Genomic DNA, 18,844 nt, shown 5'->3' with positions numbered 1-18,844 from the left:
AAAAAAAAAAAAAAAAAAAAAAAAAAAAAAAAAAAAAAAAAAAAAAAAAAAAAAAAAGGCTTTGTATAAAATAGGCTTAAAGAAGAAAATGAAGCATTGGGGTGCACCGCTATCTTCGTTTCCGCTGTCTGGATTTTGTTTCCGTCTTCCGCTATTGTCGAAGCAGAGAGAAACAAGAACAGTCCCATTTTCACACACTAAAATATTGCAAATTCTTCGGAGCACTTTGCGTATCAAACTCTCTCTCTTTTCTCTGCTTAAAAGCTATTATACTTCGTTGACTACTTTGGACTCCGCTTTAAACCTGATGATGAATTCTCCCTTTTCCTATTTCTTCAGCTTGTCGCTTCTCAAATCCGTCTTTTTCGCCGTCGCCGTCGCCGTCGCTGGTCATCTCCCCCACCCACTGTTATCTTCCATTTATCGAACCTTTTTGTGGTAACTGATTCTATGGTTCTGTGCTTATTCTGTTTGCTTCTTGTACCTCTTGGGTTTTGAGGCTAGGGTTCTCTGAAGCCCTAGCTCTTGGGACATTATCTTCATGTGGATTACCGGCGGAGGTTTATGAAGTTTGTAGTGTAATCTTCTTTACGTGGGATTTGTTTATCCTGGTTGTTGTTGTTGTTGCCATTTATTTGATTTTGAAATGAAGCGGTTGAAATCTTGCGACGATCTCGACTCGTACGCGGAGAAAAATCCGGGTAAGGATCTTGTGTTGAGTCGGTCATCGTCTTCACATCGAGTATTTTATCATAAATCCGAGGCTATACGGAAGAATCTGTCGTCTTCGTCTGGTAGATATTATCGGGATCGATCAGGGGATGAGGATCGGGAAGGTTTGAGGCTGGTGCGTAAGCGATCAGATTATGACTTTGAGGGGTTTGATCGGCGAAAAGGATTCGATCGGTTTCGGGAAAGCGGAGAGAGTAGGGACTATGCTGGTAGTAGTGGCGGTGGAGGTGGAGGTGGAGGTGGAGGAGATCGTATTGCGCCTCGCAGGTCGGAAAGCTACTCTGGGTCTCGCAGAGAGTACCCTAAAGGGTTTCGATCAGAGCGGGACAGGTCCGGGAGAGAAGGTAGTGTATCTTCTTGGCGGAGATTTGGGAGTTGGAATAAAGAAGTTGATGAGGGAGCAAGAAGCAGAGGTGGGGGTGTTGGAGGATTGGAAGAGAGAGGGAGCGCTCGGAACTCTCCCAAGGGATTGAGGGATGTGAAATCACCGTCTCTGTCTAAAGATTCAAGTAGTGAGCAATCTAAGTTAAGAGCCTCACCTAGTTTGGTTTCAAGGGGTGTGAGAGCCCAAGAATCGAAGTCCAAGTCACCAACATGGTCGAAGGACTCGGAGAGCGAGCAATCGAAGAGCGTGGAGGTGAAGAAGGAGGAGGATCTGCAGGTTGAAAGTGGGAATAATAGTGAAATGGAGGAAGGAGAATTAGAGCCTGATCCCGATGCAGAACCTGCACTTGCACCTGAACCTGAACTGAATGTTGAACCCGAACCCGAGCCCCAATCCGAAATTGGATGTGAAGCTGAATCATTTCCTGAGAGTGAAGATAAATTGGCAGCAATAAAGCATTTGGAATCTGATAATGATCAGGGGGAGATTAAAAGTGAGAATCAAGTTCAAGATCAGAAAGATAGTGTTGTAGGAGAGGCTGAATTGTTGGATAATGGCATGGATGTGACTAAAGAAAACGAAGCTTGCAGCGATGAAGCTGGTTTATCAGAGAGTCGGAATGTATCGAATAATTTGAGGAGTTGTACTAAGGATGAACTCGATGTCATGGCTGATGAAGGTGACCAGTTGGAAGACAGTGTAGTTGATGAAAGAGAACGACGTAATGGAGCAGATGAAAAGGACTCTTTAGAGACTTCGGTTCACTTGTATGAGAAATGCAAGGAAAGCAAGGACATTGATCTTGAAATTAAGACTAGAGATTTTGATGATGCAGATAAAGAGGTAGAAAATGAATCATCGGACGGCGTGAGAACAAAAATTACCGAGGCACTGACTCAAAATTTTAGAGATAAAGGAAAAAGTGTGGCTATTTGTTCTTCAAGCTCCCATGCTGCATATTCTGCAGAAGATGGAGCATGGATAGACAGAGAACATGGTGCTACTGAAATCTATAGGGACAGTGATATGGAAGGGCCAAGTACCAGGGGGTTTGAGTTGTTCACAAGGTCTCCCGTTAGAAAAGTCGAGAAACTGGACGAATCTGGTGATAGTAGGCAAAGGGACCAAAAGCTCACGCTCGAGCCCTTTGATCTTTCTCTAAGCTTACCAAATGTTTTGTTACCTATTGGTGCTACTGGCGATCCAGTTGCAGCACCCAGTTCCCCAAGTCGAGGAAGAAGTGTCCAGTCTCTTAGTAACACTTTTTGCACTAATTCGGATGGATTTACCCCGTCAATGTCTTTCTCAGGGTCTCACTCTTTCTTTCACAACCCAAGCTGTTCTATGAATCAGAATTCAATGGACAACTTTGAACAATCTGTTGGAAGTCGTCCAATATTTCAGGGAATTGATCAGGCTTCTCAAGGAGCTTGGGTGGGACAGTCACAAAATGAGTCTCAGTCGAAGGAACTTCCCTTATACCAAAATTTTTTGATGAACAGCAATGGCTGCATTCAACCATCTCAATCATCACATGGTATTTCAAACGTTCAAACCATTCTGGGTCGCCCTGCATGTGAGGAAGAAAGCTCAAAAGTTGTTAGTGGACTGGATAGACAATTAAGCTTTCATAAACATTTGGTCGGTAATTCAAAGTCCAACGATGACATTAGATCGTCTTCTCTAAGGGTAGGATCTCATGATGGTGGATTAGCTATTAATTTGGAAAAGAAGAGAATAGTGAAAGAGAGCAGTGGTAGTTTATATAGAACTGGTAGTTTGAAGGAACAGGAAAAGCTTCTTATTGAAGCCGTAGTTGCCAGACTAATTACTGAACCAGTGGATGAAATGTCTAAGAGATTTAATGAGATGACAGGTCAGTTCATAGAACATCTGAGAGCAATTATTTATGATATCATGTCCGATGCAGACAAACGTGGTCAATTATATGCTATCCAGAAAGCACTGCAAAATAAGTCGAACATCACAATGGATATGCTTCTTAAATGCCATCGAGTACAGTTGGAAATCTTGGTTGGCCTAAAAACTGGTCTACCAGATTTCCTTAAGGACGTAAGTGCTGTTGGATCGTCCGACTTAGCTGAGATCTTTCTAAACTTAAGATGCAAAAATATGACATGCAGGAATCTTTTGCCTGTGGATGAGTGTGATTGTAAAGTTTGTGCACCGAAAAATGGATTTTGCAGTGCTTGTATGTGTCTCGTTTGTTCAAAATTCGATATGGCATCTAATACATGTAGTTGGGTTGGCTGTGATGTTTGTCTTCACTGGTGCCATGCGGATTGCGCCTTACGTGAATCTTACATTAGAAACGGTCCTAGTGCGACGGGGGACCATGGAGCAACTGAAATGCAGTTTCATTGTGTTGCCTGTGATCACCCTTCAGAGATGTTTGGGTTTGTGAAGGAGGTTTTCCAAAATTTTGCTAAAGATTGGACGGCTGAAACTTTCTCCAGGGAACTTGAATATGTTAAAAGGATCTTTTCTGCTAGCAAAGACGTGAGAGGGAAACAACTTCATGAACTTGTTGACCATATGCTGGCAAGATTAGCCAATAAGTCGAAGCTTCCTGAGGTGTACACTCATATTATGGCTTTCATTTCTGGTAAGATAAATCCATTTTTGTTGTTCATGTTATGCCTTGCAATTGACAATGATATCCACGGACACATTGAAATAGTCTTATTCTGTATAATGCTTGGTTAGTATGTTGGAAGTGTGAGAATTTATCTTGCCATTGTTCCATATCCTGCGAATCCTTTCTTTATTTTCTGAGACAATATGCCTCCGAGCCATCGATGTGAATCGAGAGATATTGGGATATGCCATCATGGAAGTACTTTTATTTTCTCTGCAGCACGCCCTCTTGATTTGATTGCTCTAGCATTGAAGCCTTTTCTAGCAGATTGGCTTATGGGTTTCATTGTGAGACTGTTCGTTTGCAGGAATGTTCCGTGACCGAGTGTCGTTGCTTAGTATTGGAAATTTGGAACTATATGTACTTGTAGTAGTGATTAGAAGCAATCTGTGAAACGGAATGTTGCTAATTTTCACTTTTTTTCTGTTTCATGTGTGATTTCAGGTGCTGATTTCCCTAAGTTAGGCAAGACACCACTTCAAGCTGGAAAGGATCCATCAAAAAGCAGCAACGTAGTTTCAGGATCATGTCAGGAAGCTCCATGGTTGAAATCCATATATTCTGAAAAAGTCACCCAAATGGAAAGATCCGCGAATGCTCTTCCTAGTTTAAACTATGAACGGAGCGACAAACGAGTAATGGAGCCAGAATTGCAGCTAAGTTCTCACAGGGAGCCCCTTTTTGATGAACTGGACAGTATAGTTAGAATAAAACTTGCCGAGGCCAAAATGTTTCAAGCACGAGCGGACGATGCTAGAAGAGAAGCGGAAGGTTTAAAGCGCATTGCTATTGCAAAAAACAAGAAAATAGATGAAGAGTACACAAGTAGAATCGCCAAGTTGCGTTTGACAGAAGCTGATGATATTCGCAAACAGAAAATCGAGGAACTCCACGCTCTGGAAAGAGCTCATCGAGAATACTCTAGCTTGAAGGTACGGATGGAGGCAGATATTAGAGATCTCCTTTTGAAAATGGATGCTACAAAACGGAACCTCCAAGTGTGATTGGTATAACTGGGATTCTTTCTGCCTCATCTCGTTGGAAGTATTTCAAATTTATAGGCTTATATATTTTCAATCCATCGTATTAGTTATTCTAGGTTCTACCCTCTATTTTTGTACTGCTAACTAAAGTCTGTACAGCGACTTCAACAGCATTTGTTCATGTATAAACAATGCCATCTATGAAAGCAATCCGAAAGAATTTTAATCGGGTTTTCGTCACTTGTAACCCAACTATATCTCAAAGCATTGTTCTGGAGCTGTGTTCACAGATGAAGATTAACTTTCGGGACTTTTATTAACGTCGAAGTCATCATTTTGGACGTCGCTCAAGAAACAAATGAGATGGACTATTACCTGTGTAAGGTTGAAAACTTGTTATTTTAGCAAGGATTTTTGATTAGCTGAAGCATTTCAGTAATGTGGGAGCCTGAAACTTCTTAGAATTCATGTTTATTTTCTGTTCTCATGTACTTCTCTTTTCTTATTTGAAGCAGACGATACACCCCAGCGCTCGACCTCGGAGCGTCCATATCATGGTGCAAAGCTGTCTTAGGACGACGATCAAGAGGTTTGAATTTGTATTATATTGTTGTCATCTTTATTTACACATTATAAGCTTAATGTTACAATTCTGAAGTGGTTTTCGTTAGGAAAGTTGTGGGTATAGACTGCAAGTTGCTCTTTCAATTTTAAGCCTCCATTATTGACTTGTAGAAATTTGGCGACAATTTGTCTATGCTGATGTCGATAGGCACTGGGAAAGAACAGATATATATATATAGATATTAATTCCTTAGACTTCCCCCACCATGCAGCTTCAATTATTGCAACAAATCCAACTTCAAGGTCGAGTCCCTTTATCTTTTTAGGAAGAAGAGAAACCTGCTTTGGTCAAACTAAACCAACTTCAATTATTTTTCCCTCTTAGATCTTTTGAATATATAATTATTATTGGATTGATACCTGTATGGGTGTGGATAGTTACAGTCAATAATTTTAAGCCTATGAACATGCTGGAAATTGGTATGATATTATTGTGGCCACTGAGGAACATGTGTAGCAGGAGGCCATCTTGCGTACTTCGAAAGTTCGTCGTGTTCATCGTGCAATACTTTTTAAGCCTATGAACATGCTGGAAATTGGTATGATATTATTGCAGAAGATAATATATGGCCACTGAGAAACATTTGTAGCAGGAGGTCATCTTGGGGTACTTCGAAAGTTCGTTGTGTTCATCGTGCAACCGAAAGTGTGGGGAACTGCTTCGTTTGCAGCATCAATGAACTATGAGTGAAGGGATTCACTTCAGTTTTGTTGTGATTCATGTTCATCTTTCAGCTCATTCAGGCATCAAGCTGCTATTGTTTTTATGCTGAACATTAGTTGAAGTGATGGATGGTGAAGATTATTGTGGATATTGAAGCTTTCTAGTCAATTGGGTGCTGGGAAATGAAGGTAACTTTGCTTGTGATCTAAAAATTGGTCAGGCATTTTTGGACAAGAATTGAACCTTCAACCACCAGTGAAAGGTTAACTTAGAAGTATTCTACTTTACTTTTTGGGCTTTTCGGGCTCAACGTCCTCGCTCGCACACCGCACACCACCTGACCCTTTTACCATTTGTAATAGCTCACGCCTATCGCTAGTAAATAATGTCCTCGTTGGACTTTTCCTTTTGAGGTTTCCCTCGAAGTTTTTAGAGAGAGGTTTTCACACATTTATAAAAAATACAATATAATATTAATTTATGAGCAACTACCCTAAGTACTTGCGCAATCAATAAGATTGGCAAGAAGTGAAGCCACCATTGGATGCCGATGCTTCGAGAACTACTACATTCAAAGCAACATCTTTACCCTTTCTTCGTGATTAAGTACACTTTCATTTTCCTCCATATCCCGCGCTTTGCTTTCGATCCTGAACACGACACAACAAAAGATATCGATACGCATGTTAAATTGGTTAATTTATAAATTTACTCTTTAAACTTTCAAAAGTTCATCGATTTTGTAAGAATTATATGTTTAATAGGTCTCTAACATGTAAAAGTCTTCTGAAATTAACGACGTTATGAGATATAAACTTTTTATTATAAGTTAGGTAAGAGACACAGAAATTCAGGACTTTTGAAACCTACGACTAGTTGGAGATTTTAGTTTGCTCGATCGTACTCGAGATTCTCTAACCTTAATGTATCACGAAAAGAATTCCGATTTGATCTTATACATGCTCAAACCGTTGATTCTTTGAACTTGCGGTACTTTTGTCGTCCGTAATTCTAAACCCTAAACCAGATACAACCGGAAATAAAAGCCAGGTAAATAATATATAAATAAATATATAAAGATGTACCTGAAGAAAGAGATGGTTGCTGGGTGTTGAAGTCGGCGGCATTTTCGTATCTTTTATAGTACGAAAGGAACCGCCAAAAATGGGGGACATGTGCGATCTTAGGCCAATCCTCGCCTCCCTCTCTGCATCTTTCTTCCAATTCCCGGCAACCCGCAATGCGGAGGTGATTCAAAGCTTTGAGTTCCCGGATTCCCTCCGGCAGTGATTTTAATTTTGGACACTCAAGAATCTCCAGCTCCTGAAGTGAAACCATCCCGCCAATCCATTCCGGTAAGCTCCTGAAATTAGGGCATTTTGATATTATCAGAAATTTCAGGGCAGTCCAATGCTGGACCTCGATTGGCAGCGACACTAGTTTCGGGAGATTCTCAAGACGCAAGAATTTCAGATTATGAAGGAATTTCCATTGCATAGCATCTCCAAGCTCTGTATAATTCCTGGTCGAGGTACTACTACTACGCGTTTCGTCGAAGAGTGAGTTCACCAAACTTTCGCATTCTGTTATATACAGAAATTTCAATGAATTGAGATTTTGTCGTAGTTTGTGTGATAAATTTTTTAGATCCTCGATTCCTTTGAGTTCTAGACTTTTCAAACTCGAAGATGGAGAGGTATTTGAACTGCTTCGTATGCTACTCATCATCTGTAGACCAACACCGTCTAATGTAATATCTGTTAAAGGTGGGTGTCCTGGCATGGTAGCTAGCTTGGGACAGTTGGAGATTGATAGTATAGTTAGACAGGGAAACGTTGGAAGGAATTCCTCTTCCACCATTGATTCCCTTTCCCACCATGCTTCCAAATTAGGCATATCCATTAAACATAGACTTTCTAGAGATGGAAAAAACAGTGCTGATGAGTATGGATCAGTGTTGTCTATGAATTTGAGAGATGTTAAGTTCACTAAGTATAGAGACTTGAGAGCAGGAAGGTGCTGGATCTGAGGTAGATTTTGCAGTCTCTTGCAGTTCACGATCATAATGCGAGTTAGCTTCATAAGTGGGCTGGACAAGGACAACCAGTTGGGTAATTTTACTCCAAAATACCCTGAAATTCTAAAGGATTCAATGGCTGGATTTGGTTCTAGCCCTGCTAATATTTCTTCATCAGCTTGGAATCTATGCTCATCCCCACTCAGATTCTTCCATATCAGTGTCAAATGTCGCAGACCTTTTTTCTCTTTCAGGTTTGCTAAACTGGCTTCCGATGGTGTGAACTTCAAATTCTCTAAACCTATAATCTCTAAGGATCCTCTTAGATCGTTCAGCCCATTCAGTTCGATTAGCTTACTCCCAAGCCTATGACTATGACTGTCCAACACAAATGAACTTAATGTCTGTAGACAAGTCAATTTTCCCATTCCTTCTGGCATATGGGTTAGATGGGTTGAATCAGATATGTTAAGATGCCTAAGATTTACCAGATTTCTAGTCCCTCTTGGCAGTTTCTTTAGAGCATAACATTGCTTTAGATTTAGTGTTTGCAGATTTACCAATGCAGTGACAGAATTTGGGAGTGATTTCATATAATTTCCAGATAGATCAAGATATCGAAGATGTGTAAGCCTTTTGATAGAATCTGGCACCCTTTTAATATTTGAGTACTTTAAATCTAGTACTCGCAAACGTGAAAATCTGCAAAAGAGCTCATCCAAAACAACTTCATTCATCTGATTCTTCCTGTCCAAGATATCATTGGATAAAATAAAGGTTCTCAATCCTTTTGCCTTGCGTAATTTGGATGGAACATGTTCCCATATTCCTATTTCACGGTCGAATAAGATATGGCGAGTACTTTCGCCAACAACATGATCATGATTCTGATTCCCACCTACATATTCGTTTCCTGCTACCATCCTAGCAAGATCATGCATCACATCATGGATATAAACATCATCCTCGAAGTTATGCTCATCATTAAAATTTTCATAGAAGAACCTCCAACACAATTCCATGAAATAGTCATTTCCTGTATCTTCCATGGATTTACACCCATTGAGTGATTGGACAAAACCTTGAGCCACCCATTGTCGAATCAATTCATCTTTATGGATGAGCCTATATTTAAGTAACAAGGACGAATAAGCAAAACATTGCTTTAAATTTGATGGAAGGTGGTTATAGCTCAATTTTAGTATCGATGCCATGTCGTGATCCCGTTGAATGACTTCCAAAAGTTGGTTATTCTTGAAGGATATCCATTCTTCTTCAGATTTTTCTATGTATAGCAGACGTCCTATATGCCTTATTACAAGAGGAACACCTCCACACTTCACCAAAATCTCTTTTCCTAATTGTATCAACTTCGGATTTTCTGGCTCGATACCATCCATGAATGCCACCTTTTTAAACAACGACCAAGAATCACTCTCTGATAGGCCCTTCAAAGTGATTAAAGACGTCATGTTTGAGATCTCTACCGCTAGTGTACTATCACGCTTTGTGATCATAATCTTACTCCCTCTCGCACCACCCATCAACAAGTTTTTCAATTCGAACCATTTTTGTTCGCTTTCATTCCATATATCATCCATAACCAACAGATATTTCTTTCCTTGGAGCATTTTTTGAAGCTGGGTTTGCAGAGATTCCATCCCATGTACATTAGGACGGCTATTGGTTGCGGATTCTATAATCTTCTCCACTACTATTTTCACTTCAAAATTTTGAGAAACCCAAACCCAAATTTTTAGATCAAAACATTGTGATACTTGTGAATCATTGAAGAGGGATCTAGCTAGTGTTGTCTTGCCTATTCCACTCATTCCAACTATTGCGATGAATGAAATATTGTCTTTGACATTCATATCTTGTAAAAGATCTTTTATTACTCTCTTATGATCATCCCTTCCGATCACCTCTTCATTATTTGAAAAAGAGTGAGTCTCTGCCCCCATATGAATTTGATCGAACGAACCATGCTGAGTCTTTTGTCCAATGATTTCAGTCAAATGAAAGTTCTTTCTTTCAGCAGCAATCACTCCCAACCTCTCTCTAACATTCTTTATTTGACGTGTCATCTTATAGTCAAATGCGATCGGGTTATATCTAGAGAAGAAGATCCTTACCTGCTTCGCTTTTCTTCCTCGACGAACAGCCTCACCAGAGATTTCATCAAGTACATCTTCTGCATCATAAAGAGCTTCTTTCAACTTCTCGAGCCAATCCTTCAAAAAGTGACTTTTAGTTTGGCGCTCCTCTGCATCAAGAACTACAGCTTTGATGGCTGAAACAGAGCTTTTGAGTTCGGTAAGCTCATCCTTGACTCCCCATAGCATTCCAAGTTGTTGGGAAGCTAGAGAGCTTAGTTTTTTAATGATATCCGCAGCTAGATTGAACAGAACTCCTTCAGCCATTGGTGTCATGGGAAACAGAATTGCTTTGTAAGATCTGAAGAACATTAAAGACTACCCATTTGACTTCCAGTTGAAAACTAAAACGAAACCAGGGCTCGAGGGGAGATTTTGTAAAGTTTAGGATGAAAATGGATGAACATCTACGATTGAAAAATTTTCCATCTGTTGTGGACAGCTCAAGGGATAATGATGTGACATACAAAACAGAAACGATGGGGACTTGGTCAAAGATTTATTACAATGTGAACACCACTTGCAACCGACAAGAATGCGAGTAAGGATACCCAAATTTTAATTTTGGAACCAATGCTTAAACTCAATTTGAGCTTTCCCAGTTATTTACTATTTTCTGCTTGCCATTATCAAAGTGTTTAGATTTTTTTTTTCCTCGGGAGTATACGAGATTGTCTTCAATGAATTATGATATTCGACCTAAACCCTAAAAAATATGATATTCGACCTAAACCCTAAAAAATATGATATTCGACCTATACCCTAAATATGATATCCGACCTAAACCCTAAACCCTAAAAAATATGATATTTGACTTGTCCCGTAAAAAAATTGTTTTATAATCATTTGAAGATCAAATTGAAAATTTGAATTCAAAATTATTATTATTTTTACCAGTATTGGAGATTGAATTTAAATCCTATAGAATTATGTATGAAAATTTTTATTAAACATTTGAATTCAAAATTTTTCAATTTAAAATTCATGGCATTACTTGTCCATTTTGGTTTGTCTTTTTTAAGAGCGTTTCCAAATATGACTTTGCTTCCTAATTTTTATCTATTTTCCATTCTTAGTGTCTCCATAGATTATCATTGTCCATTAGACAGTGAAAACGTAAATGAACCCATGTAGTACATGTAGATCTCACAATTTTGAAGAAAAGAAACTTGTTTTATTCCAAAACTCAAGAACCACATGAAGAGCAAAATTGTTCTCTTGAACGTTAAAGGTCGATAAGTGTTAAAATTTCATCACGAGTTTGTCGTGCTGAGGAACTCTAACAGCAATTTGATTCCATTGCTCGAAATAGAAAGAAAAAAAAAAAAAAATATAGCATCTTGACATGGTCAAGGCATATCATAGAACCGTCGATGTCTATCATCCAAGGTGCCGATCAGACACTCCTCCAGCAAAAATTCAGCATTCACCCAAGCATGGTATTTATCTGAAGGTTGTTTTAAGGACACAACTTTTTGTCACCAATTCAGAATTCATTAAATAAACCGATGGAAGCTGCACGAAAAATTGAAAATGGGCAACATTTGTTCCATCGTGATAGAAGTTATTGACAAAAAACGAAACAAAATTCCAAGGATACCGAATAAAGATGTACAATCTTTTCCCACTGCCTTCATGAGTATTTCAGTACCTGATAAAGAAGTTTGTCAAAAGGTCAAGTACTTCAAGAACATGCCTTTGATGTACTCTAATAACTCTCAATCATGATTTTAAAAATGCATTTCAAGAATCATCCCAAATAATAACTAGAAAGTACATGAAAGAATCAGAGTCAGGATTAGGAATATATTAGTAGAACTAGAAGCTAGTCTCTTATGAGCTATCTACCTAGGTCATGAATAAAGGAGACTAATCATCCTTCAAAGAATTGAATAACATGAAGATGTTGCCAATTTCCATCTTATTGAACATAAAATATTAGCAGAATCTATATATGCAAGAGTGGTAATTCTTGAACAGGAGACACCATAACATGCATTACAAACTAATCATACTACTTCACCAGATGGATTGGAAATTCACTATAAAAGATATTTTAACTTGGAAAGAATAAATTTGCATGATGCTCATACCTCCAGGGTGAAACTTCATATAAGGAGATAAATTGTACACGCGACCTCTCAGAACAGTCCACATGGAGCCCTCACTCTGATGTTGTTTAACTTCGCTCATAGGGATAAGCCTTTTATTTGACTGGCCTTTCAATTCTAATCCACATTCATGAACAAATGTTCAAAATCACTAGCATTATATCTCAGGGGGTAAATTAGTAACATTAACAATCCTGAAAACTACAAAAATGATCCTATTTTGCAACACAGATAATAACAATCATATTAATTCTGATGTAGGCACAAAGAAAATGGCAAGTGAGTCCTCTGTGAAGTTCATAATTTAGATAAAATAGATATTTAGTAGCTTTTCTGAATCTTGAACATGGCAAGCACCAGCTAGTTGCAAACAATCTCTCTAAAACAGCCTAAACAAACATCAACAGAGGGCAAGATTCCACGTAGACTTAGAAATAACAGTTTAATCTCTCAACTTTAGTTTCTAACGCTTTAATCCCTATCTATTCAATTTTGTAATAATTTGATCCATAAATTTTAGTATGTAACGATTTAGTCCATGTATCTTAGAATTTGGTAATAATTTGGTAATAATTTAATCTCTATCATGAAAAATATTGTAAAATTTTAATATTCCTAACATACGTAGATCAATAAAGGTCAATAAAGGTCAGGTCATCAAAGAATAAAAACCAACACTCAATTATGATGAATTCTTTCATTATAGGGATTGGAAGGTTACATACTAAAGTTCAATGACCAAATTGTTATAAATTTTAAATTTCAAGAACTATATTACAAATTAAATTCAAGGATTAAATTATTGTTTTCATCAAAGTTAAAAGAGCTTACCAAATTAAAAGATACACAATTGTCTTAACAAGAAGAATAAAAGAGTTGACAGATAGGCTCAAGCAAATCATAATATCAAAATGCAAGGCAATTTCACAAATACCTGCAAGATCAGGATGGGTTCGAGTAAGCTTAAGCCAATCCATTTGACTATATCCCTTCTCAAAAGGAACCTTTGTTCGAACTGCATGCTTACGAACAGCAATCCCTTGTTTTTTTGATTTCTTCACAACCTTTCCAGCATCTTTCCTCACCTCTTCTGTTGGCAACGTACTTGATTGTTTTGAAGACGAATTGAAATCCAAAGAACCAACTGTTGCCTGCTTTCTGGAATTGATATCATTCGATAGTTTATCATTCAAAATGACATGAGTCCTACTAACGGTGTTATTCGCCAATTCATCCCTCAAGGTAATATCGCCTATTTCTGATGCAAGATCCCTCGCCTCTTTATCATCCTTTTCAGCTAAACCCACCTACTATATTCATATAACAGTAACAGTAATATAACATACGTTGGATACCAAACATTTTTCCAACTGAAGATGGCGAAACAATAGAAAGAAGGAAACATGTCATTGAGTTAAAAACTTAAGACCTAATTTTATAGAATAAAAAGTATACTTGCCTGATAAAATGTGAAGTCATTATTAAAATCCATCTGAATATTTAGTCTCAAATTTCAAGCAACCTCTCTCATCCAACAGCAAAACTTCAAGAAATTGTTCTGCTGCATTACAATACCCGTAGTCAATAGATAGTAGATAGAACATGATTTTCCATTTAAATTTGATCTATATTTCAAATAAAGTGAATGCAATTTATTTAACTAGTGTCAGTGAACTTATTTCGAAATCAGCAAATTTAGACTCATTGTATAAATTAATATTACCCTTAGAAGAATATAAATATTATCATCATTATCTTGTGAAAGTAAAGGTAAGAAGACCGAACAAATGCAGTAATCTATGAATATTTCGAAGATCATCCATCAAGAAACAAGATCGATAGTTTACATTTATCATAGGAATGAAGAGGTAAAGCTTTTTTATTGGAGAACTGCACCAATTTATCACATAAACACAACTAACATGAACTAACACAGTGATGTTAAACTCGCACTATACAAAATTGCACCGTGCGAGTTGAAACAGATCGTCCAGTGGTTGATTCAAAGCGTATTTCTGAATCTAATTTTGCCGCATTGTCCGGTCCTATAGTCTAATTGTATAAAACAGAAGAAAATGGTAATCCGCGATTCAAAAAAAAAAAAAAGAATCGAATCACGACATCAGAAGAGAACTAATAGGAATCACACTGGTTGAGACTCAGAACCAAAACACAGAAGAGGAATGAAGAAGGAATTCAGAACGAAGGAAAAACAAAACAGAGAGACAAAAGGCATCAAAGTTAAAACTACCTGAATCGCTTGACAAAAAAGAATCGGTAATGAAAGCAGAGGAAAAGGCAATGCCACATTATCTTAACCATTCAAACTTGAAATTAGGAAGATGAAATCAATGAAAATGCGGCAGAAGAAATCTCAAGAAACTTGAGAAGGAGATTAATTTCTTGGTGTATATGCATAATCGTAAACAACCAAAAGAAAGCTATGAATCGTCAACTTACAGCCGGCGATCCTGTGACGACGAAGCTTCTGGACGGAATGTGAGGTCCCCAATCTCGTCGAGAGAGAGTACTGATCATAGTTGGGTTTTCTTTTATTTATTTGATCTTCTTTGAAGTACGATCATAATATTCTTGTGACTTAAAACAATCCTTAATTTTTTTTTGTGACATTTAAAAATATTTAATATTTTGAAACTTATAAATAAAATAGAAACTAAATTAGAAATTTAACTGAAATTGCAATATTCCTGGATTAATTCGAATTTGAATTCGAATTTAAATTTCAAATTCAAATACTATAAAAAAAAAAAAAAAATATATTTAATAGAGCCTTGGGTCGTATTGAAAATCAAGAAGATAAAACGAGATAAATAACTTCAACTTTAGCCAAGCCAAGAGTAGAGGTAGGTTGAGCATTAAAACTTGGTTGAAGAGAGTACTTGGCCGAAAGTAGAATCTAGTCGGCTAGATTCACAATCAATTGAAAATGCTGTTAGACAAGGTATATAACCTAATGAATCTTGGTATCTGCGTGTATAACCTAATGAATCTTGGTATCTGCGTGTATAACCTAATGAATCTTGGTATCTGCGGGTATAACCTAATGAATCTTGATATCTGCCTGTGTAACCTAATGAATCTTGATATCTGCCTGTATAACCTAATGAATCTTGGCATATGCGTGTATAACCTAATGAATCTTAGTATCTGCGTGTATAACCTAATGAATCTTGGTATCTGCATGTATAACCTAATGAATCTTGGTATCTGCGTGTATAACTTAATGAATCTTGGTATCTGCGTACATAACAACCTAATGAATCTTGGTATCTGCATACATAACAACCTAATGAATCTTGGTATCTGCGTACATAACCTAATGAATCTTGGTATCTGCGTATATAACCTAATGAATCTTAGTATCTGCATATATAACCTAAGGTTCAACATAGCCAGGTGCATTTTTAAATTTGTCAAAATTTGTTCTATTAAATGCTTATTTACTAAAATTTAAAATTAATTTCCTTCTTATTCCATTCAATAAAAAAAAATTATAATCGAAAAATGTCAACTAACATCTAGAAAAACATCAACGAAAAATGTCAACTAACATCTAGAAACTTTAGGTGGAAATGGGCATATATTCATTTTGAATAAAGTAAAAATTTTAACAAGTAAATGGGAAATGGGCACATCTAGAAATTTACTTGTACAAGTAAATTTCAGCCATTTGGAAAATTTTAATAATACAAATTTTGACCAAGTTTAATATTAACCTAAGTTTATATAGTATATTATAAGATAGGATTTTCTTTCCAAACCGTGGCTCTTGAATTAATTATAAATAATTTTAAATAGTAAGGACTAATTAAAAAACAAAAAAAAAATACTCGGAGAATATCTTTAGATGAAAATAATAATTGATTTAGGTTAAAGTTTATTTCAAAATAAACAAGAAAAACTTCTCAAATCTGTTGAAATGATTTTGAAATAATTAAAAATCATTTCAAAATATATTTTTAATCAGAAATTTGATAGTATGAATATCATATTTAAATCAAATCAAATGTAACATTGATTTTATATAATTAAAAATATATTTTCTAAGGTAACTTTGACAATTTCAAAACTACCCTCAACTCCATGAAACCGTATACCCAATTAAACTTTTTCAGTTAGAGTTGAGATTTTACCTTTGTAAATTTTCAAGGGATAAAAATCAAACTAATAAATAAAATATTACGTGTTTTTTTGGTAGAATATTATTTTAATCTTTGTAGTTTTCACTTAAAGTCCCTATCATTTTAAAATTTACAGTCCAATCCTTATAGTTTGGTTAAAACAACTTTATAAGGCTAAAAATGAAATAAACGCGAAAAATGGTAATTTAACTTTTCTTGGAGGTCACGGGAAGAATGTGAGATTAAATTACTAAATTACGAACTTTCAACGGAAAGTCTGATTCGCTGCGGATTCTTTTCTTTTCTTTTTCACATTACCAAACGAGATCAACATTTTCCCCTCAATTTCTTGCCTACTTTCCTGGGAGAGAAAAAAAACAACAAAATATATATATATATATATATTTATATATATCTATCAATTACAAGAACACTTGACAGGAAATCGGTATATTTTAGTGCATCAATTTGGATAATCATCGTCTTAAAAAGAAAACAGGATACAATCGGTCCTCATCTCACAGCGAATGAAATCATCAAAATCAAAAACAGAGCAAAAAAAACAAATCGAAAACTATTTTTCAAATTTTCTTTTCTCGATCGAAGAGAAACCTAAAGAGCATTTCATAACTTCCAACATTTCAATCACAATCAAACAGAGTAAAGAAAGAAATCAGTACTCTCAGCGCTGACGGCTACAACGGCGGCCGCGGCACTGCAAGGAACAATCTGATGAGACGACACATCGCCGCCGCTAAGGCGAAACTCCTGGCGGTCGGAGTGGTGGCCTTCGTTGGAGTTAGCCGGCGGATGGTAGTACATCCGAGCAGTCTGAGGACAATGCGAATGAAATCTGGCGACAATCCTGACGCCAGCGTCGAGAATCTCGACAAACTTCCCCATGGAGACGCCGGCCGACCGACCGAATAAAAATCCCTGCAACGATCGGAATCTGAACAGAGCAGCAGATCTCTCTTCGAGAGAGAGATGGAGGAGGCGATTGAAGAATTAGAATACGTCCCAAAGGAAGTCCATAAAAAGGGAGAGAGAAAAAAAGAGGTAGAGAGAGAATTTATGGTTACAAATGGAGGATTAAAATCGAGGGTTTGATATTTATAGGCACAGCTGGCTTCGCGATGTGCTCCGTTGGAATAATTACATTATTTTTTTAAAAAAGAAACACTTACATTAAAGTTTTGTTTTATTAAGATTTTATTTTTTATTTTTTAAAGAATATATTTTTTAAAAAAAAATTACTATTTTAAAATTTGTTAGTTTTTTTTTTTAAATAATAGAGAATATATAACAAATCAAATAAATTTATTGGTATAAATAATATTTATAAATTTAATTTTTATAAACCAAACCAAAAAAAATTAAGCCACGGTTTATGGTAAACGAGTCTAAAATTACTTTTTACTAGGGAAAAAAATTCTAAAATTACTTAAATGGATATTTACGCAGCTATACCATTTACAAAAAATATTTATAAATATATCTCATTATCCAAAATAATTACAAGAAAATTCCCATTTACAAAAAAACTATTTATAAATATATTTCACTGACCGAAATAATTACAAAATAATTACCATTTACGACAAATATTTATAAATATATCTCACTGTCCAAAATAATTACAAGAAAATTTCCATTTATTACCGAGACATGACAAGGATACATTTATTAAAATATGCATTTAATATATTATATATATAATTTTTATACCATATGAAAAAGTTAATGAATTTATTTATTATGTGTTTATCCGCGTGCATACGTGTCAATAAACGTTTGACTAATATTGACTTTCTACTGCTAGTGTCTATGGCTACAAAGTGTTCAAGTGTCGAGCATGTGTCCCATACAAAATGAATCTTTGTGTCAATCTAAAATGTAAATATACTGGTAGTTCAACTTTCCCGAAAAAATTAATTTCGTTTTATTGTAGATATGATGCCTCCCGTCTATCAACTTAACTTTTATACGACTTCTTAGCGTGCTTATTTGCATCAACGCACGTACGTGAATTTAGGGATGTGAGCTTCTTACGTTCTCTTGTTGTTGTAAGTCAGTGCATCAATGAGTGGTAGCGATTGGACGAGCATGGAAAGGCTACAAGACAGGAGATCAGGAAAAATATTTTTATTATATTTAATTTCATAATGATAATAATTGATTTTTTTTATTTATAAATAAAATAGTAATTTAAATTGAAGATAGATTTAATGTCAACAGCGCCTGTGGCCTAATGGATAAGGCGTTTGACTTCTAATCAAACGATTGTGGGTTCGAATCCCACCAGGCGTGAGTATATGGCTTTTTTAATTTTATTTTGGGCCATCATAATGGGCCTCCTAATACACCTGGC

The 18,844-nt window shown here is 36.3% G+C and overlaps 3 protein-coding genes, 1 long non-coding RNA gene and 1 other non-coding gene across 8 annotated transcripts; 2 read left to right on the top strand and 3 right to left on the bottom strand.

The window, feature by feature from the left end:
• Positions 1–89: 89 nt before the first annotated feature.
• Positions 90–5,012, top strand: LOC111456553 (protein OBERON 4-like). Of its 2 annotated transcripts, XM_023098468.1 has the most exons (3): positions 90–230; positions 340–3,743; positions 4,221–5,012. In XM_023098468.1, exons 2-3 carry the CDS (start codon positions 647–649, stop codon positions 4,778–4,780), a joined length of 3,657 nt encoding a protein of 1,218 aa, XP_022954236.1. In that variant the 5' UTR covers positions 90–230; positions 340–646; the 3' UTR covers positions 4,781–5,012. The 2 variants fall into 2 exon arrangements, with proteins under 2 accessions (XP_022954236.1, XP_022954235.1); XM_023098467.1 differs by having other exon boundaries at positions 90–3,743.
• A 1,120-nt stretch (positions 5,013–6,132) lies between these two features.
• On the bottom strand, positions 6,133–10,487 carry LOC111456321 (putative disease resistance protein RGA4). The gene is made up of 2 exons (XM_023098149.1): positions 7,133–10,487; positions 6,133–6,697 (listed from the first exon to the last, which is right to left on the bottom strand). Exons 1-2 carry the CDS (start codon positions 10,485–10,487, stop codon positions 6,633–6,635), a joined length of 3,420 nt encoding a protein of 1,139 aa, XP_022953917.1. The 3' UTR covers positions 6,133–6,632.
• Positions 10,488–11,372: 885 nt separating this feature from the next.
• On the bottom strand, positions 11,373–14,941 carry LOC111456555 (cytochrome b5 domain-containing protein RLF-like). Of its 3 annotated transcripts, none has more exons than XM_023098472.1 (6): positions 14,792–14,941; positions 13,791–13,889; positions 13,266–13,638; positions 12,314–12,448; positions 11,821–11,871; positions 11,373–11,667 (listed from the first exon to the last, which is right to left on the bottom strand). In XM_023098472.1, exons 2-6 carry the CDS (start codon positions 13,821–13,823, stop codon positions 11,570–11,572), a joined length of 690 nt encoding a protein of 229 aa, XP_022954240.1. In that variant the 5' UTR covers positions 13,824–13,889; positions 14,792–14,941; the 3' UTR covers positions 11,373–11,569. The 3 variants fall into 3 exon arrangements, with proteins under 3 accessions (XP_022954240.1, XP_022954239.1, XP_022954241.1); XM_023098471.1 differs by having other exon boundaries at positions 13,791–13,892; positions 14,792–14,940; XM_023098473.1 differs by lacking the exon at positions 14,792–14,941 and adding an exon at positions 14,651–14,753 and having other exon boundaries at positions 13,791–13,892.
• A 1,737-nt stretch (positions 14,942–16,678) lies between these two features.
• LOC111456556 lies at positions 16,679–17,561 on the bottom strand. The gene is made up of 2 exons (XR_002712788.1): positions 17,154–17,561; positions 16,679–16,834 (listed from the first exon to the last, which is right to left on the bottom strand). It is a non-coding gene; the product is annotated as an uncharacterized LOC111456556 (long non-coding RNA).
• A 1,149-nt stretch (positions 17,562–18,710) lies between these two features.
• On the top strand, positions 18,711–18,783 carry TRNAR-UCU. The gene has a single exon. It is a non-coding gene; the product is annotated as a tRNA-Arg (tRNA).
• Positions 18,784–18,844: the final 61 nt, after the last annotated feature.

This window comes from Cucurbita moschata, unplaced genomic scaffold, assembly GCF_002738365.1.
Source record: "Cucurbita moschata cultivar Rifu unplaced genomic scaffold, Cmos_1.0 Cmo_Scf00018, whole genome shotgun sequence".
Lineage (NCBI taxonomy): Eukaryota > Viridiplantae > Streptophyta > Magnoliopsida > Cucurbitales > Cucurbitaceae > Cucurbita > Cucurbita moschata.
Note: the sequence above shows the minus strand (reverse complement) of the source record. Positions and strands in the feature narration are given on the sequence as shown.